We start from the raw sequence: 27,858 nt of genomic DNA, 5'->3' as shown, positions 1-27,858 counted from the left end.
CAAACAACTTCTCCGGGCCTCAGTTTCCTCATGTTCTCCCTCATTCAAGCCGTCAGTCACAGGAAACAACTTCTCCGGGCCTCAGTTTCCTCATGTTCTCCCTCATTCAAGCTGTCAGTCACAGCCAACAACTTCTCCGGGCCTCAGTTTCCTCATGTTCTCCCTCATTCAAGCTGTCAGTCATAGGAAACAACTTCTCCGGGCCTCAGTTTCCTCATGTTCTCCCTCATTCAAGCTGTCAGTCACAGGGAACAACTTCTCCGGGCCTCAGTTTCCTCATGTTCTCCCTCATTCAAGCTGTTAGTCACAGCAAACAACTTCTCCGGGCCTCAGTTTCTTCATGTTCTCCCTCATTCAAGCCATCAGTCACAGGAAACAACTTCTCCAGGCCTCAGTTTCCTCATGTTCTCCCTCATTCAAGCTGTCAGTCACAGGGAACAACTTCTCCGGGCCTCAGTTTCCTCATGTTCTTCCAGAGCCACTCCCTCACCGGGGGATAACTGCAGGGGTGGGGGACACCCGGGGTCTCTCTGGGCTGGAGACCCCCCGATGGGTCCTTCCCCCCTGTCGAGGATGCCCACGGGCGCCGGAGGATCGCTGAAATCCGACGTGTTGGTCGGAAACAACTTCTCCGGGCCTCAGTTTCCTCACGTTCTCCCTCGCTCAAGGTGTCAGTCACAAGAAAAAAGTTCTCCAGGCCTCAGTTTCCTCATGTTCTCCCTCGTTCAAGCTGTCAGTCACAGGAAACAACTTCTCCGGGCCTCAGTTTCCTCATGTTCTCCCTCATTCAAGCTGTCAGTCATAGGAAACAACTTCTCTGGGCCTCAGTTTCCTCATGTTCTCCCTCATTCAAGATCGTCACAGGGAACAACTTCTCCAGGCCTCAGTTTCCTCATGTTCTCCCTCATTCAAGCTGTCAGTCATAGAAAACAACTTCTCCAGGCCTCAGTTTCCTCATGTTCTCCCGCGTTCAAGCCATCAGTCACAAGAAACAACTTCTCCGGGCCTCAGTTTCCTCATGTTCTCCCTCGTTCAAGCTGTCAGTCATAGGAAACAACTTCTCCAGGCCTCAGTTTCCTCATTCTCCCTTGTTCACACTGTCAGTCACAGGAAACAACTTCTCCGGGCCTCAGTTTCCTCATGTTCTCCCTCATTCAAGCCGTCAGTCACAGAAAACAACTTCTCTGGGCCTCAGTTTCCTCACGTTCTCCCTCATTCAAGCTGTCAGTCATAAGGAAACAACTTCTCCGGGCCTCAGTTTCCTCATTCTCCCTTGTTCACACTGTCGGTCACAGGGAACAACTTCTCCGGGCCTCAGTTTCCTCATGTTCTCCCTCATTCAAGCTGTCAGTCATAGAAAAAACTTCTCCGGGCCTCAGTTTCCTCATGTTCTCCCTCGTTCAAGCCGTCAGTCACAAGAAACAACTTCTCCGGGCCTCAGTTTCCTCATGTTCTCCCTCGTTCAAGATAGTCACAGGGAACAACTTCTCCGGGCCTCAGTTTCCTCATGTTCTCCCTCATTCAAGCTGTCAGTCATAGGAAACAACTTCTCCGGGCCTCAGTTTCCTTGTTCTCCCTCGTTCACACCGTCGGCCACTAGAAACAACTTCTCCGGGCCTCAGTTTCCTCATGGCTGTGGGACCACAGCCAGGGTATTGTACTTTCCCAACTGCTTAGTGCAGTGCTCTGCACACAGTAAGCGCTCAACGAGACAACGGTCAAGAGGGAGCCAATCCCAATCAGGGAGAAATTGAGGAGCTATTTTATTTTATTTTATTTAATAAATAAAAATAATATTATTATTATGGTATTAAATTTGTATTATATTAGAATATTAATATTACATATACTATATTAAATATATAATATATAATAGTGGAATATTAGATTATATTTATTTTTATTATATTAAATAATATGATATTTAATAATAAAAATAAATATTTTATTTTTACCTTTCCCCTCGACCCCAGGGAAGGGAGGTAAGCGTAAGGGTAGTCAGGGAAGGCCTCTTGGAGGAGATGCCCTAGAATTCATGGGTTCAAATCCCGGCTCCGCCACTTGTCAGCTGGGTGACTTTGGGCAAGCCACTTCACTTCTCTGGGCCTCAGTTCCCTCATCTGGAAAATGGGGATGAAGACCCCCCGCCGTGGGACAATTCATTCATTCATTCGTTCAATCATACTTATTGAGCGCTTACTGTGTGCAGAGCACTGTACTAAGCGCTTGGGAAGTACAAGTTGGCAACATATAGAGACGGTCCCTACCCAACAGCAGGCTCACAATCTGATGGCCTTGTATCCTCTCCAGTGCTTAGAACAGTGCTTTGCACATAGTAATTGCTTAACAAATGTCATTAGTATTAGTATTAGTATTTTTATTATTATTATTATTTCAGGGGTTGCTATTGTAGTTTGGAGGAAAATAATCATTGGGGTCTTTGTTAAGCGCCCACTATGTGCCTGGCACTGTCCTAAACGCTGGGGTAATAATAATAATAATTTTGGTGTTTGTTAAGCGCTTACTATGTGCAATGCACTGTTCTAAGCGCTGGGGAGGATACAAGGTGATCAGGTTGTTCCATGTGGAGCTCACAATTTTAATCCCTATTTCACAGATGAGGTAACTGAGGCCCAGAGAAGTGAAGTGACTTGCCCAAAGTCACACAGCCAACAAGCGGCGGCGCCGGGATTTGAACCCATGACCTCTGACTCCCAAGCCCGGGCTCTTTCCACTGAGCCACGCTGCTTCTCCAGGTGACTGGGTTGGGCTCCATCCCCTGTCCCCCGTGGGGCTCACATTCTTCACCCCCACGTTACAGATGAGGTCACCGAGGCCCCGAGAAAGGAAGTGGCTTGCCCAAGGTCACCCGGCGGATGGATGGCGGATTAGAACCCAGGTCCTCGTGACGCCCAGACCCGAGCTCTGCCTGTGGCTCAGTGGAAAGAGCCCAGGCTTTGGAGTCAGAGGTCATGGGTTCAAATCCCGGCTCCGCCAACTGTCAGCTGGGTGACTTTGGGCAAGTCACTTCACTTCTCTGGGCCTCAGTTCCCTCATCTGTCAAATGGGGGTGAAGACTGTGAGCCCTATGTGGGACAACCTGATCACCTTGTAACCTCCCCAGCGCTTACAACAGTGCTCGGCACATAGTAAGCGCTTAATAAATGCCATCATTATTATTATTATTAGGCCGGGCTGCTTCTCGGGGGGTCTGAGGAGGGGGCAGACGGAGAAGATGTCCCCTCCTTCCTCTCCCCCTCCTCCCCCTGGCCTTACCTCCTTCCCCTCCCCACAGCACCTGTATATCTGTATATATGTTTGTACGGATTTATTACTCTATTTATTTATTAATTTTATTTGTGCATATTTATCCTATTTATTTTATTTTGTTAATATGTTTTGTTCTCTGTCTCCCCCTTCTAGACCGTGAGCCCACTGTTGGGTAGGGACCGTCTCTCTATGTTGCCAACTTGTACTTCCCAAGCGCTTAGTACAGTGCTCTGCACACAGTAAGCGCTCAATAAATACCACTGAATGAAGACGGGCCTTTGCCGGGAAAAGGCAGGAGCAGAGAGGGCGACGGAAATCTAGACTCGTTCCCTATTAAAAAACACTTCACAGCGACTAAACTAGAGCTCGTACCCATCTAAGCCGTTATTTAGACCTCGAGGGTTTGTTCGTTTTTTTTCATCCTCCAGAGCAAGGATTGACAGAAATGATTTTTATTGTAGTTTTTGGTTGTTTTGGTTCAAGTATGGTACTTGACAGAAATGATTTTTATTGTAGTTTGTTTCAAGTATGGTACTACCTGTCCAGTAAACCAGCCTTGTGGACTTCAGCGAGGTAACTTCACTGTTACGTTTGAATTCTCTTACGTCCTTCGGTGGCAATCAGGGTCTCCTGGCCCTTTTTTCCTTTTTTAATTGCATTTATTAAGCGCTTACTATGTGCAGAGCACTGTTCTAAGCCCTTATCCCACTGTTTCCACTGTTAGAGGGGAGAGAAGACTCCATCCCTGGCTTTAATTCTATTTATTCCGACGACTTTGACACCCGTCTCCCCCTTCTAGACCGTGAGCCCGTTGTTGGGTAGGGACCGTCTCCAGGTGTTGCCGACTTGGACTTCCCAAACGCTTAGTACAGTGCTCTCCACACAGTAAGCGCTCAATAAATACAATTGACTGACTGACTGAATGAGTATCGTGCCATTCCAGAGCCGGGCAGGAGGCCGGCCGTTATCAGGAAGCCGATTTTCTACAGGAGGGCTATTTTGGGGATGTTTTTTTCTTAGACTTCCCTGGCCCCAGCCCTTCCCTTTTGTTTTAACTCAGAGCCTGGAAAACCGGGAAGGGGGGAGAGATCCAGGCCGGGAACAGGAAATGGCTGCCTTCGACGGGCCCCAGGCCGAACCACCGCCCCGCCTCAACACTTGGGGATTCGGAAAGCGGAGGAGCTCCATAACTGATCGATCGATCGGTGGTGTTTATCAAGAGCTTACTACGCACAGGGAACCGAATCCCGGCTCCGCCACTCTCATTCATTCATTCGATCGTATTTATTGAGCGCTTACTGTGTGCGGAGCACTGGACTGAGCGCTTGGAAAGTCCACGCAAGCTGCCCCTCCCCAGGGGCTCAATTCACTGAACCAGTGAATCAGTGACATGCGTTGAGCACTTCCTGCACACAGGGGACTGTACTGAACGCCTGGAGTCAGGCAATAGACACAATTCCCGCCCTCAGGGAACTTACAATGTAGCATGGAATTTGCTGATAATTACGGCACTTTCTAAGTGCCGGGGAAAACTCGACAGCAAATCAGCCATCGTTCATCCATTCATTCAGTCGTATTTATTGAGCGCTTACCGTGTGCGGAGCACTGTACTGAGCGCTTGGGAGAGTATGCTACCACAATAAACAGCAGCATGGCAGCAGAGAAGCAGCGTGGCTCAGTGGCAAGAGCACAGGCTTGGGAGTTAGAGGTCATGGGTTCTAATCCCGGCTCCGCCACTTGTCTGCTGTTTGACTTTGGGTGAGCCGCTTTACTTCTCTGGGCCTCAGTTACCTCATCTGTAAACTGGGGGTGAAGACTGTGAGCCCCACGGGGGACAACCTGGTTACCTCGTATCTACCCCGGTGCTTACAACAGTGCTTGGCACGTAGTAAGCGCTTAACAAACACGGGTTTTGGAGTCAGAGGTCATGGGTTCAAATCACAGCTCCTCCAATTGTCAGCTGTGTGATTTGGGGCAAGTCACTTCACTTCTCTGTGCCTCGGTTACCTCATCTGTAAAATGGGGATTAAGACTGTGAGCACCTCGTGGGACAACCCGATCATCTTGTAACTTCCCCAGTGCTTAGAACGGTGCTTTGCACATAGTGCTTAATAAATGCCATTATTATTATTATTATTCTTAAATACCATTATTATTATTGTCAACAGACACATTCCCTGCCCATCACGACTTTACAGCGTACACTTCCTGCCTCACAGTCCAAGAGAGGGCCAACCCAGCTCCATTTTACAGGCAGAAAAAAAGCCAAACCGAGGCCCAGAGAGGTTCAGTGACTTGCCTAAGGTCACACAGGAGGCCCAGAGGGAGCTGTAAACCTCGGTTTCCTGCATCTCAGGCCTCCTTCCCCTCCCAATTCACTAGCTCGGTGGCTTTCCTCTGCGGTGGCTTTTTAGATTTTTAATCTGGACCCAGAAAGTGGGTTCGAAAATGGTTTCAGCTAAAGCCTGCAGAGTTTCTCCCTGTGGGTGGGCTGGGAGGAGGGCCTAGGGAGGGGGTCCCGCTCCACCTCCCATCCCTTTCTCCCCCCAACCCCCCCACCTCCTCTCCCCTTCTTCCTCCTCCTCCTCTCCTCCTCCTCCTCCACCACCACCACCACTTTGTGAGTCTGTGGTCCAGGAAGACAGGGCCGCCTTCAAAAGCCAGTTTCTTTTCAAGTGCAATGCCCCTTTCTCTGTTCCCTCCGCCTCCTCAGCTACCTACCTCCTTCCTCCTCCTTCCTCCTAAATACACACAGACACACACACACACAAGCTGCCAAAAATGTGTTCTCCCTCCCTCCCTTCTCCTCCACTTTCTTCCAGGCCTCCACCTACCACGGGTCTCCCACCCCACCAAAATAAATCCCAACCCTTAGGCCTCCTCCCCTTCTCCCCTCCCCTAAAAAAACCCTCCACCTCCTTGGTCTCCTCCATTCTACCCCTCCTCCCCCAAAAACCCCAATCCCCTAGATTTCCTCCCCTTCCCCCCCCAAAAAACCCCCCTCCACCTCCTAGTTCTCCTCCCCTTCTCCCCCACTAAAAAAAACCCATCCCCTAGGTTTCCTCCCCTTCTCCTTCCCAAAAAAAACCCACCTCCTACGTCTCTTCCCCTTCTCCCTTTCCCCCTCCAAACCCCCCACCCCCTAGTTTTCCTCCCTTTCTCCCCCCCAAAATACTCCACATCCTACGTCTCTTCCCCTTCTCCCTCTCCCCGCAAACCCTCCACCCCCTAGTTTTCCTCCCTTTCTCCCCCCCACCCCAAAACTCCACCTCCTAGGTCTCTTCATTCATTCATTCATTCATTCATTCATTCATTCATTCAATCAATCAATCATATTTATTGAGCGCTTACTGTGTGCAGAGCACTGGACTAAGCGCTTGGAAAGTACAGTACAGCAATAAAGAGAGACAATTCCTGCCACAACGGGCTTACAGCTCCCCTTCTCCCCTTCCCCCCAAAAAAACTCCCACCCCCTAGTTCTCCTCCTCTTCTTCCCCACCCAAAAAAACTCTACCTCCTAGTGGGGTCTCCCCCACTTCTCCCCCCCAAAAAAACTCCACCCCCTAGGTTTCCTCCCCTTCTCCCACTTAACTTCCCACCCCCTAGTTCTCCTCCTCTTCTTCCCCCCCAAAAAACTCCACCTCCTGTTTCCTCCCCTTCTCCCTCTCCCCCCCAACCTCCCACCCTAGTTCTCCTCCTCTTCTTCCCCCCAAAACTCCCCACCCCCTAGTTCTCCTCCCTTTCTCCCCCTCCCCCCCAAAACTCCACCCCCTATTTTTCCTCCCCTTCTCTCCCTCCACTCCAAAACCTCCCACCCCCTAGTTCTCTTCTTCCCCCGCAAAAACTCCACCTCCTAAGTTTCCTTCCCTTCTCCCTCCCCCCCCAAAACCTCCCACCCCCTAGTTCTCCTCCCCTTCTTCCCCCCCAAAACTCCCCACCCCCCTAGTTCTCCTCCCTTTCTCCCCCCTCCCAAAAAACTCCACCCCCTAGTTTTCCTCCCCTTCTCTCTCTCCCCCCAAAACCTTCCACTCCCTAGTTCTCCTTTTCTTCCCCCCAAAAAACTTCACCTCCTAAGTTTCCTCCCCTTCTCCCTCTCCCCCACAAAACCTCCCACCCCCTAGTTCTCCTCCCCTTCTTCCCCCCCAAACTCCCCACCCCTAGTTCTTCTCCCTTTCTCCCCTCCCCCCAAAAAACTCCACCCCCTAGTTTTCCTCCCCTTCTCTCCCTCCCCTCAAACCTCCCACCCCCTAGTTCTCCTCCTCTTCTTCCCCCCCAGAAATCTCTCCACCCCCTAGTTCTCCTCCCCATCTCCCCCCAAATCTCCCACCGTCTAGTTCATCTCCTCTCTCCCCCAACTCCCCAAAAACTCCACTTTCTAGGTCACCTCCCTATCTCCCCCCCAAAAAAAAGCCCCCCACCCCTTAGGTCTCCTCCCCTTCTGCCCCCCCAAAAAAACCCCACCCCCTGGGTCTCCTCCCCTTCCCCCCTCCCCACCCCTCTCCCCAACTTCCTTCCTTCCAGCGTTTCCTGGGCTGGTCCAGCCTTGGGGCTTTTTTGTAAGACAGGGAAGAGTCGGGAAGTGGGGGGCGGGGGGCTTGTTTCTTTTTTGGGGGGGAGAGGATGGGGATGATGCGGGCTTGTTGACTTGTGCCCAAGGCTCTCCTTGGTGGGGGGGTAGAGGGAGGGCCCGGCCCGGCCCAGCCCGGCCCGTTATTTTGGCCCCCATCCTCCCCCTCCTCCTCCTCCTCCTCCTCCCTGGGCTATGCGCCCCCCGATGGCCCCTCCGGCCGGACCCCTGGGTCCCCTGGGGGTCTGAGCGGCCCACCGGGGGCCGGGGGCCGGGGGGGGACAAGGGGGGTGGTCGTCCGACTCATGAAGAACAAGTTGAAACGCAAAGGAGCGTGCGGACCCTTTGGCTGCGACCTGGGGGAGTTTCTGGAGCGCTCAGGCCAAGATGGTAACGTGGCTTCGTCCCCCCCCCCCCCCATCATCTGTCCCCCATTTGCCCCCCATCCCCTCCATCCCCCTCTTTCCCTCTCCCTTCTCTCTATTCCAGCCTCTGGGGTGGGGTGGGGATGGGGGTCCCAATTGGGGAGCGGGCCGTCCCATCCAAACCAGAAGCCGGACCCGTCCCCTGGGTCGAAAGGGGGCCCAGAGCCTCAGCCCCTCACCCCCAGGACCCCCCCAGGACCCCACACAGGCACACACTCAAATTGGGGGCTGGGGGTCCGCCCAGGTTCAGTTTGGGGGGAAGAGGATGGGGTGAGGAGATCAGCCCTTCGACCCCTGACCTCCTAAATTCCGACAAGGACAGGCCCCGGAAGAGCCATCTCCAACTCACCGGGTCATCCTGCCTGGGAATCCCCCCGGGATCCGGGATCTTCTGGGACGGTCCCAGATCCGAGGTCGTCCAGGGTCCCCCCCACCTTGGGATCCTCAGTCTAGGGTCGTCCGCGTCCGTGACCCCCGGCGATTGTCCGTCATCCGCGATCCTAAAGGACCTTCTGGGTCTGCCGCTCATGTGGGTCCAATCGTGCGTGTGATCGCCTGTGATCTTCGGCCGTGGTCCGTGTCGGCCTGTGATCATCCGACATCTGTGAGCGGGTGTGGTTGTCCGGGTCTGGGATGCGGGATCACCCGTGTCCGTGATCATCCGTGTCCGATCGTGTGCGCCGTCGCCTGCGATCCTCTGGGATCGCGTCTGCGATCGTCTGTGGTCATCTGGGGTCGGGTGTGATCTTCTGTGCCTGTGACCTGTGGTCGTCTGTGTCTGGGACCGTCCGGGCCCCATCACCTATGCGATCTCGTGTGTGATTGCTGTGATCTTCCGTGATCTTCCGTGATCCTCTCTGTCTGTGGTCACGGTAAACATCTGTCGTCTCTGATCATCTGTCACCCGGGACCCTCTGTGATCGTCCGTCACCTGGGATCGCGTGTGGTTTTCCGTCTCTGATCTGTGATCGTCCGTGTCTGATCGTCTGTGAGATCCTGTGTGCGATCGCCTGTGATAATAATAATAATAATAATGGCATTTATTAAGCGCTTACTATGTGCAAAGCACTGTTCTAAGCGCTGGGGAGGTTACAAGGTGATCAGGTTGTCCCACAGGGGGCTCACAGTCTTCATCCCCATTTTACAGATGAGGGAACTGAGGCCCAGAGAAGTGAAGTGACTTGCCCCAAATCACACAGCTGACAAGTGGCGGAGCCGGGATTTGAACTCATGACCTCTGACTCCAAAGCCCGGGCTCTTTTCCACTGAGCCACGCTGCTTCTCTGTGATCCTCTGTGATCTTCTACGATCGCCTGTGCACATCTGTGATCGCCTGTCATCTGTGGTCATGCGTGATCTTCTGTGTCTGTGACCTGTGATCATCTGTGTCTGCGACCGTCCGTGCCCGGTCACCTGTGCAATCACGTGTGTGATCGCCCGTGATCCTCTGTGTCCGTGGTCACGGTAAACATCTGTCATCCTCTGTCACCCGTGATCCTCTGGGATCCCCCGTGACCCTCTATGATGGTCTGTCTATGTGCCAGCATTCGGTGATCCGATGGGATCCTCTGATCCTCTGGGCTCTGACTGTCTGTGATTTTCCTGGGATCCCCTGCGCCACCCGGGATCCTCTGGATCCGAGAGGCGTGATCCTTCCCGGCCTGCTCATCTGGGATCATCTGTCGCCCGTGATCCTCTTTAGTCGCCTGCGCTCCTCTGCGAACTTCCATGCCCGTGATATGTCACCATCTGGGCCTGGGCCCCGCGGGCCGGGATCCCCTGTGATCGCCTGTGACCCGCGATCCCCTGTCATATCATCATCATCATCAATTGTATTTATTGAGCGCTTACTGTGTGCAGAGCACTGTACTAAGCGCTTGGGAAGTCCAAGTTGGCAACATCTAGAGACAGTCCCTACCCAACAGTGGGCTCACAGTCTAAAAGGGGGAGACAGAGAACAAAACCAAACATGCTAACAAAATAAAATAAATAGAATAGATATGTACAAGTAAAATAAATAAATAAATAAATAATAATTAATAATAATAAATAATCTCCCACCCCGGGGCATGCTAGGAGTAGCGGGCAGGATGCACAACTGAGTCACTGAATCCGGGCCTGATAATAATAATAACGATAATGATGGCAATTGTGAGGCGCTTACTACGTGCCGAGCACTGGGGTAGACACGAGGTCAACAGGTTGTCCCATGTGGGGGCTCACGGTCTTCATCCCCATTTTCCAGATGGGGTCACTGAGGCCCGGCGACGTGCCCAAAGTCGCACAGCCGACGCGGGGCGGAGGCGGGATTAGAACCCACGACCTCTGACTCCCAAGCCCGGGCTCTTTCCGCTGAGCCACGCTGCTTCTCTGCTGCGGGGCGGCCTCCTCCTCCTCCCGTTCCCCCGGTTCGTCGGCAGAGTTTGGGACGCTTAATGAAGAACAGAACATTTAGGTCCTCAGGGTCACCCACGGTTGGCACATCCCGGCTCTTGAGAAACACACGCCGGAATACCGTGTTTCCCGGTGGAAACTATAATCCCTGAAAGGCAGAAAACTCAACAGCCATTGTGATTCTCACGGGATGTGGAACATTCCCCATTTTTTTTCCCCCTTTTTTACGGTATTTAAGCACTTGCTATGTCCCCCCCTCCCTTTTAGACTGTGAGCCCACTGTTGAGTAGGGACTGTCTCTATATGTTGCCAACTTGGACTTCCCAAGCGCTTAGTACAGAGCTCTGCACACAGTAAGCGCTCAATAAATACGATTGATTGATTGATTGATTGCCGGGCGCTGTACTAAGTGCCGAGGTAGCAGAGTCCCTGTCCCACAAGGGGCTCGCCATCTTAACTGTGTCGAGGGCTGATTTTCCATGGATCGCAGCGAGGGAGCTGCTCTGCTACGTACGAAAGCCTGGCCCAGAAGCGGGTCGTCTACGAATGATTTAGCACCAGGTTCCCCACGAACCAGCGCTTAGAACAGTGCTTTGCACATAGTAAGCGCTTAATAAGTGCCATCATTATTATTATCGCATCTTTATATGCATCTGTAAAATGCATATATTATACGCATCTGTAAAATAGGGATTAAGACTGTGAGCCCCCCTCCTTGGGACAACCTGATCACCTTGGAACCTCCCCAGCGCTTAGTACAGTGCTTTGCACATAGTAAGCGCTTAATAAACAATAATAATCGCATTTATTAAGCGCTTACTATGTGCAAAGCACTGTTCTAAGCACTGGGGGGATACAAGGTGATCAGGTTGTCCCACGGGGGGCTCCCAGTCAATCCCCATTTTACAGATGAGGTAACTGAGGCCCAGAGAAGTTAAGCCACTTGCCCAAGGTTACACAGCTGACAATTGGCAGAGCCAGGATTTGAACCCATGACCCCTGACTCCAAAGCCCGGGCTCTTTCCACTGAGCCACGCTGCTTCTCTAAATCCATCATCCCTCAATCGTATTTATTGAGCGCTTACTGTGTGCAGAGCACTGTACTAAGCGCTTGGCAACATATAGAAACAGTCCCTACCCAACAGTGCGCTCACAGTCTCTAAATGCCATCGTTATTATTATTATTAATCCCCGAAGAGGGAACCGAGGCCCAGAGAAGCGAAGTGACTGACCCAAGGCCACACAGCAGAAGAGAGGGCAGAGGCGGGATTCGAACCCAGGTCCTCCTGACTCCTGGAGGACTCCAGGACTCCACTAGGCCGGGGATTTGATCGCGGGGCTGGGGGAGGATGGAGAGATGGTTGTGACTGCGGCAGGAAGGGGAAGTTTGTGTTTTGGTTCCAGAGGGGGACATCTTCAATTCTATTTTCAGTCCTTCTGGATCAGGAGAATCAAAACCAATCTTAAAAGCCCGATTTCTTTCCCGTGAGTGCACCGTTAGAAGGCCGACCGTCCGTTCTAACCCCTCTCGGTCAATCGACGGCACTTACGGGGCGCCTACCGCGCAGGCTCTGTACTAAGCGCTTGGGAGACTACCATGTGGAACAGCGGAAAGGGGACGGGAGAAGCAGGAGTGGGTGGGTGACCTCGGGCGAGTCACTTCATTTCCCTGCTCGTCAATATTCTGACCTGTAAAGTGGGGTGAAGATACCCGGTCTCCCTCCTCAATCAATCAATCAATCAATCGTATTTATTGAGCGCTTACTGTGTGCGGAGCACTGGACTAAGCGCTTGGGAAGTCCAAGTTGGCAACATATTTTATTTTGTTAGTATGTTTGGTTTCGTTCTCTGTCTCCCCCTTCTAGACTGTGAGCCCGCTGTTGGGTAGGGACCGTCTCTATGTGTTGCCGACTTGGACTTCCCAAGCGCTTAGTCCAGTGCTCTGCACACAGTAAGCGCTCAATAAATACGATTGATTGATTGATTGATTGATTGATTGATTGATATAGAGACGGTCCCTACCCAACAGTGGGCTCACGGTCTAGAAGGGGGGTGCTCCGGGTGAGCTCCGGGTTGGGTGGGGTCTGTGCCGGTTGGTTAATTGTATTTATTGAGCGCCGTACAGGCTGTGTAATAAAAATAATAATAATAATAATGTTGGTATTTGTTAAGCGCTTACTATGTGCAAAGCACTGTTCTAAGCGCCGGGGGTAGATACAAGTTGATCCGATTGTCCCACGTGAGGCTCACAGTCTTAATCCCCATTTTACAGATGGGGTAACTGAGGCCCAGAGAAGTGAAGTGACTTGCCCAAAGTCACACAGCTGACAATTGGCGGGGTTTGAACCCATGACCTCTGACTCCAAAGCCAACAGTGGGCTCACAGGCTAGAAGGGGGGGCTCCGGGTGAGCTCCGGGTTGGGTGGGGTCTGTGCCCGTTGGTTAATTGTATTTATTGAGTACCGTACAGGCTGTGTAATAATAATAATAATAATGTTGGTATTTGTTAAGCGCTTACTATGTGCAAAGCACTGTTCTAAGCCCTGGGGGTAGATACAAGTTGATCAGGTGGCCCCATGTGAGGCTCACAGTCTTAATCCCCATTTTACAGATGGGGTAACTGAGGCCCAGAGAAGTTAAGTGACTTGCCCAAAGTCACACAGCTGACAATTGGAGGGGTTTGAACCCATGACCTCTGACTCCAAATCCCGGGCTCTTTCCACTGAGCCACGCTGCTTCTCTGTGTACTAAGCGCCCGGGAGAATACGGCGTAATATAAACAGTCACATTCACCGCCCACAACGCGCTGACAGTTTAGAGGGGGAGACGGACATTAAGAGAAATAAATAAATGAGGGATGTGGACATAAGCGGTGAGGGGCTGGAAGCGGGGGGGATGAGGAATTAAGGGAGCGAGTCCGGGCGACGCGGAAGAGAGCGGGAGAAGAGGAAAGGAGGGCGCAGTCAGGGAAGGCTTCTTGGAGGAGTTGGGGCGTCGATAAGGCTCTGAAGGCGGGGGAGAACGTCTGAACCGATTATCTCATAGCTCTAAGCACTTAATGAATGGCACAATTATTATTTCAGCCGTAGTGTGACACACGTTTCCCGTTTCTGGCCTGGAATTCCTTCCCCCTTCGGATCTGCTTCGGAGAAGCAGCGTGGCTCAGTGGAAAGAGCCCGGGCTTCGGAGTCAGAGGTCACGGGTTCAAAGCCCGACTCCGCCAGTTGTCAGCTGGGTGACTTCGGGCAAGTCACTTCACTTCTCTGGGCCTCAGTGACCTCATCTGGAAAATGGGGATGAAGACTGCCTGTGGGACAACCTGATCACCTTGTAACTTCCCCAGCGCTTGGAACAGTGCTTTGCACATAGTAAGCGCTTCATAAATGCCATCATTATTATTATTATTATTATCTGACGGACCACGGTTTTGACCATCTCCCAAGCCCTACTCACTCATTCATTCCTTCAAGGGTATTTATTGAGCGCTTACTGTGTGCAGTGCACTGTCCTAAGCGCTTGCAATGTTAATATGTTTTGTTTTGTTGTCTATCTCCCCCTTCTAGACTGGGAGCCCGATGTTAGGTAGGGACCGTCTCTATATGTTGCCAACTTGGACTTCCCAAGCACTTAGTACAGTGCTCTGCACACAGTAAGCGCTCAATAAATATGATTGAATGAATGAATAAAGAGAGACCATCCCTGCCCACCCGGGGTTTACGGTCTACTCAAATCTCATCTCCTCCAAGAGGCCTTCCCAGACCAAAATTCTCATTTTCCCACCCCGTTCGTTCTCGCTTCAATCAATCAATCGTATTTATTGAGCGCTTACTGTGTGCAGAGCACTGTACTAAGCGCTTGGGAAGTCCAAGTTGGCAACATATACAGTCCCTACCCAACAGTGGGCTCACAGTCTCCCAAGCGCTCAGTACAGTGCCCTGCACATGGTAGGCGCTCAATAAATATGATCGATCGATGGAAGGAGTTTACAGTCTAGAGGGGCAGACAGTCTGTTGGGTGGCCTTGGGCAAGTCACTTCACTTCCCTGGGCCTCAGTTCCCTCATCTGTAAAATGGGGATAAATAATAATGATGGCATTTATTAAGGGCATACTATACATACTATGTATGTATATACACTATACACTATATATATTATATATATATATAAACTATATATATAGTAGTATACATACTATGTGCAAAGCACTATTCTAAGCGCTGGGGAGTTTACGAGGTGATCAGGTTGTCCCACGTGGGGCCCACCGTCTTCCTCCCCATTTGACAGATGAGGTCACTGAGGCCCAGAGAAGTGAAGTGACCTGCCCAAAGTCCCACAGCTGACAATTGGCGGAGCCGGGATTCGAACCCATGACCTCTGATGCCAAAGCCGGGGCCCTTTCCACTGAGCCACGCTGCTTCTCATCCATAGCATTTAACAAATAACCTAATTATAAATCATTCCTATTAAGTGGCAGAAACACTTTGAGTCCAGGCCTGTGGGTATTCCCCTAGACCGTAAGCTCTTTGTGGGCAGGAAACACGTACACACACACACACACACACACACACACACACACACACACACACACACACACACACACACACACCCCACCCCCCCAACTCATCCTGCCCCGGTAATGGCTCAGTGGCGGGCTTGGGAGTCAGAGGTCGTGGGTTCAAATCCCAGCTCCGCCACTTGTCAGCAGGGTGACCTTGGGCCAGTCGCTTCACTTCTCTGGGCCTCAGTTCCCTCATCTGGAAAATGGGGATGAAGACTGGGAGCCCCACGGGGGACAACCTGATCACCTTGTATCTCCCCCAGTGCTTAGAATGGTGCTTGGCACATAGTAAGCGCCTAACAAATACCATCATTATTATTATTAATGTGCCCGAGTCTCCTCAGCTGGACATAGACCCACACTAACACACCCACACACAATCCCACCACTTGTCAGCTGGGTGACCTTGGGCAAGTCGCTTCACTTCTCTGGGCCTCAGTTCCCTAATCTGTCAAATGGGGATGAAGACTCGGAGCCCCCAGGGGACAACCTCATCACCTTGTATCCCCTCCGGCGCTTAGAACAGGGCTTGGCACATAGGAAGCGCTTAACAAATACCAAAATGATTAATTAGTATTATCCCACAGTCCCTCACTCTGTAAGGCTCAGGGGTCTCCTCAGCCAGACCCAAACACCCGCTCCACACACCTACACACACACAATCCCTCATCCTGTAATGTTCAGCAGTCTCCTCAGCTGGACACACACACACACACACACACACACAATCCCACAATCCCTCATCCTGTAATGTTGAGGAGTCTCCTCAGCTGGACACACACACACACACACACACACACAAACACAATCCCACAATCCCTCATCCTGTAATATTCAGGAGTCTCCTCAGCTGGACACACACACACACACACACACACACACAATCCCACAATCCCTCACCCTGTAATCTTCAGGAGTCACCTCAGATGGACACACACACACACACACACACACACACACACACAAAATCCCACAATCCCTCACCCTGTAATGTTCAGGAGTCTCCTCTGCTGGGGACACACACACACACACACACACACACAATCCCACAATCCCTCACCCTGTAATGTTCAGGAGTCTCCTTAGCTGGACACATGCACACACACACACACACACACACACACACACACACACACACAATCCCACAATCTCTCACCCTGTAATGTTCAGGAATCACCTCAGCTGGACACACACACACACACACACAATCCCACAATCCCTCACCCTGTAATGTTCAGTAGTCTCCTCAGCTGGACACACACACACACACACACACACACACACACAATCCCACAATCCCTCACCCTGTAATGTTCAGGAGTCTCCTCAGCTGGACACACACGCACACACACACACACACACACACACACAATCCCACAATCCCTCACCCTGTAATGTTCAGGAATCACCTCAGCTGGACACACACACACACACACAATCCCACAATCCCTCACCCTGTAATGTTCAGTAGTCTCCTCAGCTGGACACACACACACACACACACACACACACACACACACACACACACACACACAATCCCAGAATCCCTCACCCTGTAATGTTCAGGAGTCTTCTCAGATGGACACACACACACACACACACACACACACACACACACACACACACGTGGCTCAGTGGAAAGAGCCCGGGCTTTGGAGTCAGAGGTCATGGGTTCTAATCCCGGCTCCGCCACTTGTCAGCTGTGTGACTTTGGGCAAGTCACTTCACTTCTCTGGGCCTCAGTTCCCTCATCTGGAAAATGGGGATTAATAATAATAATCATGATGGCATTTATTAAGCGCTTACTATGTATAAAGCTCTGTTCTAAGCGCTGGGGAGGTTACAAGGTGATCAGGTTGTCCCACGGGGGGCTCACAGTCTTCATCCCCATTTCACAGGGGAGGTAACTGAGGCCCAGAGAATAATAATAATAATAATAATCATGATGGCATTTATTAAGCGCTTACTACGTGCAAAGCACTGTTGTAAGTGCTGGGGAGGTTACAAGGTGATCAGGTTGTCCCATGGGGGGCTCACAGTCTTCATGCCCATTTTACAGGTGACGTAACTGAGGCCCAGAGAACAATAATAATAATAATAATAATAATAATAATGACATTTATTAAGCACTTACTATGTGCAAAGCACTGTTCTAAGCACTGGGAAGGTTACATGGTGATCAGGTTGTCCCATGGGGGGCTCACAGTCAATCCCCATTTTACAGATGAGGGAACTGAGTCACAGAGAAGTGAAGTGACTTCCCCAAAGTCACACAGCTGACAAGTGGCGGAGCCGGAATTTGAACCCCCCTTCCTTACCTCCTTCCCCTCCCCACAGCACCTGTATATCTGTTTGTACAGATTTATTACTCTATTTATTTATTTTATTGGTATATATTTATTCTATTTATTTTATTTTGTTAATATATTTTGTTTCGTTCTCCGTCTCCCCCTTCTAGACTGTGAGCCCGCTGTTGGGTAGGGACCGTCTCTAGGTGTTGCCAACTTGGACCTCCCAGGCGCTTAGTCCAGTGCTCTGCACACAGTAAGCGCTCAATAAATACGATTGAATGAATGAATGAACGACCCCGTGACCTCTGACTCCAAAGCCCGGGCTCTTTCCACTGAGCCACGCTGCCTGGCCCAGAGTAAGCGCTTATCAGACACCAGGGGAAAAAAAGAGAGCAGAGGGGAATTTTCCGATGGGATTTGGAGGCCTTCGCGAGGGAGTCCGTGCGGCTCGGCTCGGACGCCGGGCGTTAATTCCACCCTCCCTCGGCCTGGTCAGTCCAGGACATAGTCCAGGCCTCGCTGACGGACAACCATGCCGGCCGGAGAGGATTCTGGGAAGGGGCCAGTGAGGGCCGGTTGGCAAAACTTCCGACTTAAAGCTCGGCCAGTGCTCCCCCCGCTTCCGTCTCTACCACTGCCGGTAAGGTTGACAATATCATCATCATCATCAATCGTATTTATTGAGCGCTTACTATGTGCAGAGCACCGGACTAAGCGCTTGGGAAGTACAAATTGGCAACATTTTTAGACAGTCCCTACCCAACAGTGGGCTCACAGTCTAAAAGGGGGAGACAGAGAACAAAACCAAACATACTAACAAAATAAAATAAATAGAATGGCTATGTACAAATAAAATAAATAAATAAATAAATAGAGTAAAAAAAAATATGTAATTTTTTGTATATATTTTTGTATATATTTTGTATGTATTTTGTATATATTTTTGCTTACATTATATATGTAAGCAAACATATATAATGATAAGATCGTTAATAATAATAATAATGATGGCATTTGCTAAGCACTTACTATGTGCAAAGCCATAATAATAATAATATTGGCATTTGTTAAGCGCTTACTATGTGCCAAGCACTGTTCTAAGTGCTGGGGGGAGACAAGGTGATCAGGTTGTCCCACGGCGGGGCTCACAGTCTTAATCCCCATTTTCCAGATGAGGGAACTGAGGCTCAGAGAAGTGAAGTGACTTGCCCAAGGTCACACAGCAGACAGGTGGCGGAGTCGGGATTAGAACCCATGACTTCTGACTCCCAAGCCCGCGCTCTTTCCACTGAGCCACGCTGCTTCTCTAATAGTCCTCCCCCCGCTTCCGTCTCTACCACTGCCGATAAGGTTGACGATAATGATAAGATCGACAATAATAATAATAATAAGGATGGCATTTGCTAAGCACTTACTATGTGCAAAGCCATAGTTCTCCCGAGCGCTTAGTACAGAGCTCTGCCCACAGTAAGCCCTCCACGAAGCCCTTGTACTTCCCAAGCGCTTGGTACAGTGCTCTGCACACAGTAAGCGCTCAATAAATGCGATGGAATGGATAGAATAGAATTAGAATTAGGATCAGATGCCTTTCGAGAAGCAGCGTGGCTCAATGGAAAGAGCCCGGGCTTGAGAGTCAAAGGTCATGGGTTCAAATCCCGGCTCTGCCAATTGTCAGCTGGGTGACTTTGGGCGAGTCACTTGACTTCTCTGGGCCTCAGTTCCCTCATCTGTCAAATGGGGATTAAGACTGTGAGCCCCATGGGGGACAACCTGATCACCTTGTAACCTCCCCAGCGCTTAGAACAGTGCTTTGCACACAGTAAGCGCTCAATAAATACGATTGAATGACAAATGATCACCTTGTATCTTCCCCAGCGCTTAGAACAGTGCTTTGCACATAGTAAGCGCTTAACAAATGCCATCATTATTATTATTATTATGAATGGCATTGACTGATTCATTCGATCGTATTTATTAAGCGCTTACTGTGCACAGAGCCCTCCCTGTACTAAGCGCTTAGGAGAGTCCAATACAGCAACAAACAGACACATTCCCTGCCCACAACGAGCTCACGGTCTAGAGGATCGATTGACGATTAGGTGGTACTTACTGAATGCCCACTGGCCCACGAGGCACTGCACTAAGCACGACGAATATATATATTCATATATATATGTATAGATGTTTGTACATATTTATTACTCTATTTATTTATTTATTTTACTTGTACATATCTATTCTATTTATTTTATTTTGTTAGTATGTTTGGTTTTGTTCTCTGTCTCCCCCTTTTAGACTGTGAGCGCACAGTTGGGTAGGGACTGTCTCTATATGTTGCCAATTTGTACTTCCCAAGCGCTTAGTACAGTGCTCTGCACACAGTAAGCGCTCAATAAATACGATTGATGATGATGATGATGATGACGAAAGCACAAGTTATAAGGCGGTTTTTAGTGCACACGGTACGCCCTCAAAAATTCCACTGATCGATTGAGTCACAAATAGGAGATGTGAGAAGAGGTCCCATCAATCGATGGTATTTACTGAGCGCTTACTGCGTGCAGGACGCTGGACTAAGTGCTTGGGTGAGGACAGAAGAAGAGAGTTGGGCTGGGCTTGGAATCATTCAATCAATCAATCAATCAATCAATCGTATTTATTGAGCGCTTACTGTGTGCAGAGCACTGGACTAAGCGCTTGGGAAGTACATCCCTCATCCCTGTGGCATGGAAAGAGACAATTTCTCTTCAACTTTCTCTTTCACGAAGCAGCGTGGCTCAGTGGAAAGAGCCCGGGCTTTGGAGTCAGAGGTCACGGGTTCAAATCCCGGCTCCGCCAAATTGTCAGCTGGGTGACTTTGGGCAAGTCGCTTCACTTACTTGTCAGCTGTGTGACTCTGGGCAAGTCACTGAACTTCTCTGTGCCTCAGTTATCTCATCTGTCAAATGGGGATGAAGACTGGGAGCCCCCCGTGGGACAACCTGATCACCTTGTAACCTCCCCAGCGCTTAGAACGGTGCTTGGCACATAGTAAGTGCTTAACAAATGCCATGATCATTATGATTATTATTCTCTGTGCCTCAGTGACCTCATCTGTCAAATGGGGATGAAGACTGTGAGCCCCCCGTGGGGCAACCTGATCACCTTGTGACCTCTCCAGCGCTTAGAATGGTGCTTTGAACATAGTAAGCGCCTTAATAAATGCCATTATTAGTATTATTATTATTCTCTGTGCCTCAGTGACCTCATCTGTCAAATGGGGATGAAGACTGTGAGCCCCCCGTGGGACAACCTGATCACCTTGTGACCTCCCCAGTGCTTAGAACAGTGCTTGGCACATAGTAAGCGCTTAACAAATGCCATCATTATTATTAACTTCTCTGTGCCTCAGTTCCCTAATCTGTCAAATGGGGATTAAAAATGTTAGCCTCCGGTGGAACAACCTGATTACTTTGTATCTACCCCAGCACTTTGAACAGTGCTTGGGACATAGTAAGCACTTAACAAATACCATTATTATTACCGTTATTATTTGTGAAACACTTAATATGTGCCAAGCCCTTGGGTAGCCACACTATGATTTTACTTGTAAATATTTACTATTCTATTTATTTTATTTTGTTAATATGTTTTGTTTTGTTGTTTGTCTCCTCCTTCTAGACTGTGGGCCCGCAGTTGGGTAGGGACCGTCTCTAGATGTTGCCAACTTGGACTTCCCAAGCGCTTAGTACAGTGCTCTGCACACAGTGAGCGCTCCATAAATACGATTGAATGAATGAATGAATGAACTTGTACTTCCCAAGCGCTTAGTACAGTGCTCTGCACACAGTGAGCGCTCCATAAATACGATTGAATGAATGAATGAACTTGTACTTCCCAAGCGCTTAGTACAGTGCTCTGCACACAGTGAGCACTCCATAAATACGATTGAATGAATGAATGAATGAACTTGTACTTCCCAAGCGCTTAGTACAGTGCTCTGCACACAGTGAGCGCTCCATAAATATGATTGAATGAATGAATGAATGAACTTGTACTTCCCAAGCGCTTAGTACAGTGCTCTGCACACAGTGAGCGCTCCATAAATACGATTGAATGAATGAATGAATGAACTTGTACTTCCCAAGCGCTTAGTACAGTACTCTGCACACAGTGAGCGCTCCATAAATACAATTGAATGAATGAATGAATGAACTTGTACTTCCCAAGCGCTTAGTACAGTGCTCTGCACACAGTGAGCGCTCCATAAATACGATTGAATGAATGAATGAATGAACTTGTACTGCCCAAGCGCTTAGTACAGTGCTCTGCACACAGTGAGCGCTCCATAAATACGATTGAATGAATGAATGAATGAACTTGTACTTCCCAAGCGCTTAGTACAGTGCTCTGCACACAGTGAGCGCTCCATAAATATGACTGAATGAATGATTGAATGAATGAACTTGTACTTCCCAAGCGCTTAGTACAGTGCTCTGCACACAGTGAGCGCTCAATAAATACGATTGAATGAATAAATGAATGAACTTGGACTTCCCAAGCGCTTAGTACAGTGCTCTGCACAAAGTGAGCACTCAATAAATACGATTGAATGAATAAATGAACTTGTACTTCCCAAGCGCTTAGTACAGTGCTCTGCACACAGTGAGCGCTCCATAAATACTATTGAATGAATGAATGAATGAACTTGTACTTCCCAAGCGCTTAGTACAGTGCTCTGCACACAGTAAGCGCTTAATAAATCCGATTGAACGAATGAATGAGTGCATGAAAAATCATCCTTAGCCCAGATGGGCGTCTCAGTATTGAATTCCCATTCTCTGACGGCCCGGAGAAGTTAGGTGACTTATCCAAGGTCACACAGTAAGCAAGTGGCAGGGGCAGGATTAGTGAAAAGAGCCCAGGGCCTAGGAGTCCGAGGATCTGGGTTCTAATCCCATCCCTACCCCGTGTCTGCTGTCGGCCCTCGGGCAAGTCACTTCGCTTCTCTGGGCCTCAGTTCCCTCATCTGGAAAATGGGGATGGAGACTGTGAGCCCCCCATGGGACAGGGGCTGCGTCCAGCCTGGTTAGCTTGAATCTACCCCAGCGCTTAGTACAGCGCCTGCCACATAGTAAGCGCTTGGCATGGACCATTAAAAAAAAAAAAACTACCCCAACACTTAGTACAGAGCAGCAGCGTGGCTCAGTGGAAAGAGCCCGGGCTTTGGAGTCAGTGGTCGCGGGTTCAAATCCCGGCTCTGCCAATTGTCAGCTGTGTGACCTTGGGCAAGTCACTTAACTTCTCTGTGCCTCAGTTACCTCATCTGGAAAAAGGGGATGAGGACTGTGAGCTCCCCCGTGGGACAACCTGATCACCTTGTATCCCCTGAGCGCTTAGAACAGTGCTTTGCACATAGTAAGCACTTAATAAATGTCATTATTATTATTATTATTATTATTATTACAGTGCTTAGCACATAGTGAGCGTTAAAAAAAAGTGCCGCTACACCAACCTGCTTGGACTGTGGCGCCCCGGGCTGTGAGCTTTGAGGCCGGGCCTTGGGGGTTCTTGGAATCAGAGAAGCAGCGTGGCTCAGTGGAAAGAGCCCGGGCTTGGGAGTCAGAGGTCATGGGTTCGAATCCCGGCTTCGCCACTTGTCAGCTGTGGGACTTTGGGCAAGTCACTTCACTTCTCTGGGCCTCAGTTCCCTCGTCTGGAAAATGGGGGTGAAGACTGTGAGCCCCCCCGTGAGACAACCTGATTACCTTGTAACCTCCCCAGCGCTTAGAACAGTGCTTTGCACATAGTAAGCACTTAATAAAAGCCATTATTATTATTAATAATAAATGCCATCATTATTATTATTCTCTGTGCCTCAGTTCCCTCATCTGTAAAATGGGGATGAAGACTGTGAGCCCCCCCGTGGGACAACCTGATCATCTTGTATCCTCCCCAGAGAGTGCTTGGCACATAGCAAGCACCGAACATAACAAATGCCATTATTATTATTATTATTATTAAACCCAGCTCCGCCACTTGTCAGCTGTGTGACTTTGGGCGAGTCACCTCAGTTCTCTGGGCCTCAGTTCCCTCATCTGTAAAATGGGGGTGAAGACCTTGAGCCCCACGTGGGACAACCTGGTGACCTTGTATCTACCCCAGCGCTTAGAGCAATTCAATTCAATTCAATCGTATTTACTGAGCGCTTACTGTGTGCAGAGCACTGTACTAAGCGCTTGGGAAGTCCAAGTTGGCAACATAGAGAGACGGTCCCTACCCAACAGCGGGCTCACGGTCTAGAAGGGGGAGACGGACAACAAAACAACACATAGAGCAGTGCTCGGCGCTGCTTGGGGGAAGCAGCGTGGCTCAGTGGAAAGAGCCAGGACTTTGGAGTCAATGAATCAATCAATCAATCGTATTTATTGAGCGCTTACTGTGTGCAGAGCACTGTACTAAGCGCTTGGGAAGTCCAAGTTGGCAACACATAGAGACAGTCCCTACCCAACAGTGGGGTCAGAGGTCAGGGGTTCAAATCCCGGCTCCGCCAATTGTCAGCTGTGTGACTTTGGGCACGTCACTTCACTTCTCTGGGCCTCAGTTCCCTCATCTGGAAAACGGGGGTGAAGACTGTGAGCCCCCCCGTGGGACAACCTGATCACCTTGTGACCTCCCCAGTGCTTAGAACGGTGCTTTGCACATAGTAAGCGCTTAATAAATGCCATTATTATTATTATTATTATAGTAAGCGCTTCACAAATCCCATCATTATTATTATTACTGTCCCACACAGGACTCTGGATCTGAGGGGGAACCGAAACGGTTTTGAACCTCCTCTCTTCCTCCCTTCAAGGCCCTACTGAGAGCTCACCTCCTCCAGGAGGCCTTCCCACACTCAGCCCCTTCCTTCCTCTCCCCCTTGTCCCCCTCTCCATCCCCCCCATCTTACCTCCTTCCCTTCCCCACAGCACCTGTATATCTGTATATATGTTGGTACAGATTTATTACTCTATTTATTTATTTTACTTGTACATATCTATTCTACTTATTTTATTTTGTTAGTATGTTTGTTTTGTTCTCTTTCTCCCCCTTTTGGACTGTGAGCCCACTGTTGGGTAGGGACCGTCTCTAAATGTTGCCAATTTGTACTTCCCAAGCGCTTGGTACAGTGCTCTGCACATAGTAAGCGCTCAATAAATACGATTGATGATGATGATATCTATTCTACTTATTTTATTTTGTTAGTATGTTTGTTTTGTTCTCTGTCTCCCCCTTTTAGACTGTGAGCCCACTGTTGGGTAGGGACTGTCTCTAGATGTTGCCAATTTGTACTTCCCAAGCGCTTAGTCCAGTGCTCTGCACATAGTAAGCGCTCAATAAATACGATTGATGATGATGATATCTATTCTATTTATTTTATTTTGTTGGTATGTTTGGTTCTGTTCTCTGTCTCCCCCTTTTAGACTGTGAGCCCACTGTTGGGTAGGGACTGTCTCTATATGTTGCCAATTTGTACTTCCCAAGCGCTCAGTACAGTGCTCTGCACATAGTAAGCGCTCAATAAATACGATTGATGATGATGATGATGATGAGGCCTAGAGAGGCCCAGAGAGGCGCGGTGACTTGTCCAAGGTCACGCAGCAGGCCGGGCAGCGGGGTTTCCCGGGCAGCGGGCAGGGTCAGCGCGGCCTGCCCTGCCCGTTCCTTCGCCTCTTGTGGGCGTTTGTTTGGGAAAATGCTGAAGTGTCTTGTTTTTCTTCCTTGTCCCTCCGCTCCGGGACATTCTTGGAAGTTCAAGGCTGGGAAGGGGGTTCGACGGGGATGGGGAGAGGGATGCGGGGCCATTCCGGGGACCGGAGGACGAGGGGGAGTCCTCCCAAGCCACAACGGCTGGGCCTTAGACGGGAGAGGAGTCAAAACACGCCAGGCCGCTTCCTCCAATCCCCCTCCGTCGATAATAATAATAATGTTGGCATTTGTTAAGCTAATAATAATAATAATGTTGGCATTTGTTAAGCGCTTACTATGTGCAAAGCACTGTTCTAAGCGCTGGGGGGGATACAAAGTGATCAGGTTGTCCCCCGTGGGGCTCACAGTCTTAATCCCCATTTTACAGGTGAGGGAACTGAGGCTCAGAGAAGCGAAGTGACTTGCCCAAGGTCACACAGCAGACATGTGGCGGAGCGGGATTCGAACCCATGGCCTCTGACTCCAAAGCCCGGGCTCTTTCCACTGAGCCGCGCCGCTTCTCTAAGCATGGATCGATGGCGTTCGTCACGGTATTTGTAATAATAATAATGATGGTATTTGCAAAGCACTGTGCTGAGCGCTGCAGGGGATACAAGGGGATCAGGGTGTCCCATGGGGGGCTCCCAGTGTTCATCCCCATTTGACAGATGAGGGAACTGAGGCCCAGAGAAGTTAAGCGACAGGCCCAAAGTCACCCAGCTGACAAGTGGCGAAGCTGTGATTTGAACCCATGACCCGTGACTCCAAAGCCCGGGCTCTTTCCTCTGAGTCACGCTGCGCTTACTATGTGCCAAGCACTGTTCTAAGCACCAGGGGAGATAGGAGGTAGTCCCGCGTGGGGCTCACGGTCTCCATCCCCCCCCCCACAAGCGCTTAGTACAGTGCTCTGCCCACAGTAAGCGCTCAATAAATACGACTGAATGAATTTTACAAGTGAGGGAGCCGAGGCCTGGAGAAATGAAGCGGCTCGCCCAAGGTCACCCAGCAGATTAGTGGAGGGGCCGGGATTAGAACCCACGACCTTGGACTCCGAAGCCCGGGCTGTTGCCGCTAAGCCACGCTGCTTATTGAACGTTTACTGTGAGCAGAGAGCGCTGTACTGACTGCTTGGGAGGGAGGACAAATTTTAGACTGTGAGCCCACTGTTGGGTAGGGACTGTCTCTATATGTTGCCAATTTGTACTTCCCAAGCGCTTAGTACAGTGCTCTGCACATAGTAAGCGCTCAATAAATACGATTGATGATGATGATGATAGAGTTGTTAGGCCTGATCAATCAGTGGTATTGATTGAGCAGTTACTATTCATTCATTCAATCGTATTTATTGAGCGCTTACCGTGTGCAGAGCACTGGACTAAGCGCTTGGGATGTACAAGTCGGCAACGTATAGAGACGGTCCCTACTCAACAACGGGCTCACAGTCCAGCGCTTAGAACAGTGCTTTGCACATAGTAAGCGCTTAATAAACGCCATCATTATTATTATTATAGAAGGGGGAGACAGACAACAAACCAAAACATATTAACAAAATAAAATAAGCAGAACAGTAAATATGGACAAGAGTAAATATGTACAAGTGCAGAGCATTCATTCATTCATTCAATTGTATTTATTGAGCGCTTACCGTGTGCAGAGCACTGGACTAAGCGCTTAATAAATGCCATCATTATTATTATCATAGAAGGGGGAGACAGACAACAAACCAAAACATATTAACAAAATAAAATAAACAGAACAGTAAATATGGACAAGAGTAAATATGTACAAGTGCAGAGCATTCATTCACTCATTCAATCGTATTTATTGAGCGCTTACCGTGTGCAGAGCACTGGACTAAGCGCTTAATAAATGCCATCATCATTATTATTATAGAAGGGGGAGAGAGACAACAAACCAAAACATATTAACAAAATAAAATAAACAGAACAGTAAATATGGACAAGAGTAAATATGTACAAGTGCAGAGCATTCATTCACTCATTCAATCGTATTTATTGAGCGCTTACCGTGTGCAGAGCACTGGACTAAGCGCTTAATAAATGCCATCATCATTATTATTATAGAAGGGGGAGACAGACAACAAACCAAAACATATTAACAAAATAAAATAAACAGAACAGTAAATATGGACAAGAGTAAATATGTACAAGTGCAGAGCATTCATTCATTCATTCAATCGTATTTATTGAGAGCTTACCGTGTGCAGAGCACTGGACTAAGCACTTAATAAATGCCATCAGTATTATTATTATAGAAGGGGGAGACAGACAACAAACCAAAACATATTAACAAAATAAAATAAACAGAACAGTAAATATGGACAAGAGTAAATATGTACAAGTGCAGAGCATTCATTCACTCATTCAATCGTATTTATTGAGCGCTTACCGTGTGCAGAGCACTGGACTAAGCGCTTAATAAATGCCATCATCATTATTATTATAGAAGGGGGAGACAGACAACAAACCAAAGCATATTAACAAAATAAAATAAATAGAACAGTAAATATGGACAAGAGTAAATATGTACAAGTGCAGAGCATTCATTCATTCATTCAATCGTATTCATTGAGCGCTTACCGTGTGCAGAGCACTGGACTAAGTGCTTAATAAATGCCATCAG

The 27,858-nt window shown here is 49.3% G+C and overlaps 1 protein-coding gene across 1 annotated transcript in view; it reads left to right on the top strand.

Annotated features, from left to right (window-relative positions):
• Window positions 1-8,057: 8,057 nt before the first annotated feature.
• The window catches only part of ARHGAP31 (Rho GTPase activating protein 31), a 72,740-nt gene continuing 52,939 nt past the window's right edge, over window positions 8,058-27,858 (top strand). The window contains exon 1 of the mRNA XM_038757848.1: window positions 8,058-8,227. Coding sequence (XP_038613776.1) covers window positions 8,143-8,227 — 85 coding nt within the window. The 5' untranslated portion in view covers window positions 8,058-8,142. The remainder of the gene's footprint in view (window positions 8,228-27,858) is intronic.

The sequence above is a fragment of the Tachyglossus aculeatus genome, chromosome 16, assembly GCF_015852505.1.
Source record: "Tachyglossus aculeatus isolate mTacAcu1 chromosome 16, mTacAcu1.pri, whole genome shotgun sequence".
NCBI classification, from domain to species: Eukaryota; Metazoa; Chordata; class Mammalia; order Monotremata; family Tachyglossidae; genus Tachyglossus; species Tachyglossus aculeatus.
Note: the sequence above shows the minus strand (reverse complement) of the source record. Positions and strands in the feature narration are given on the sequence as shown.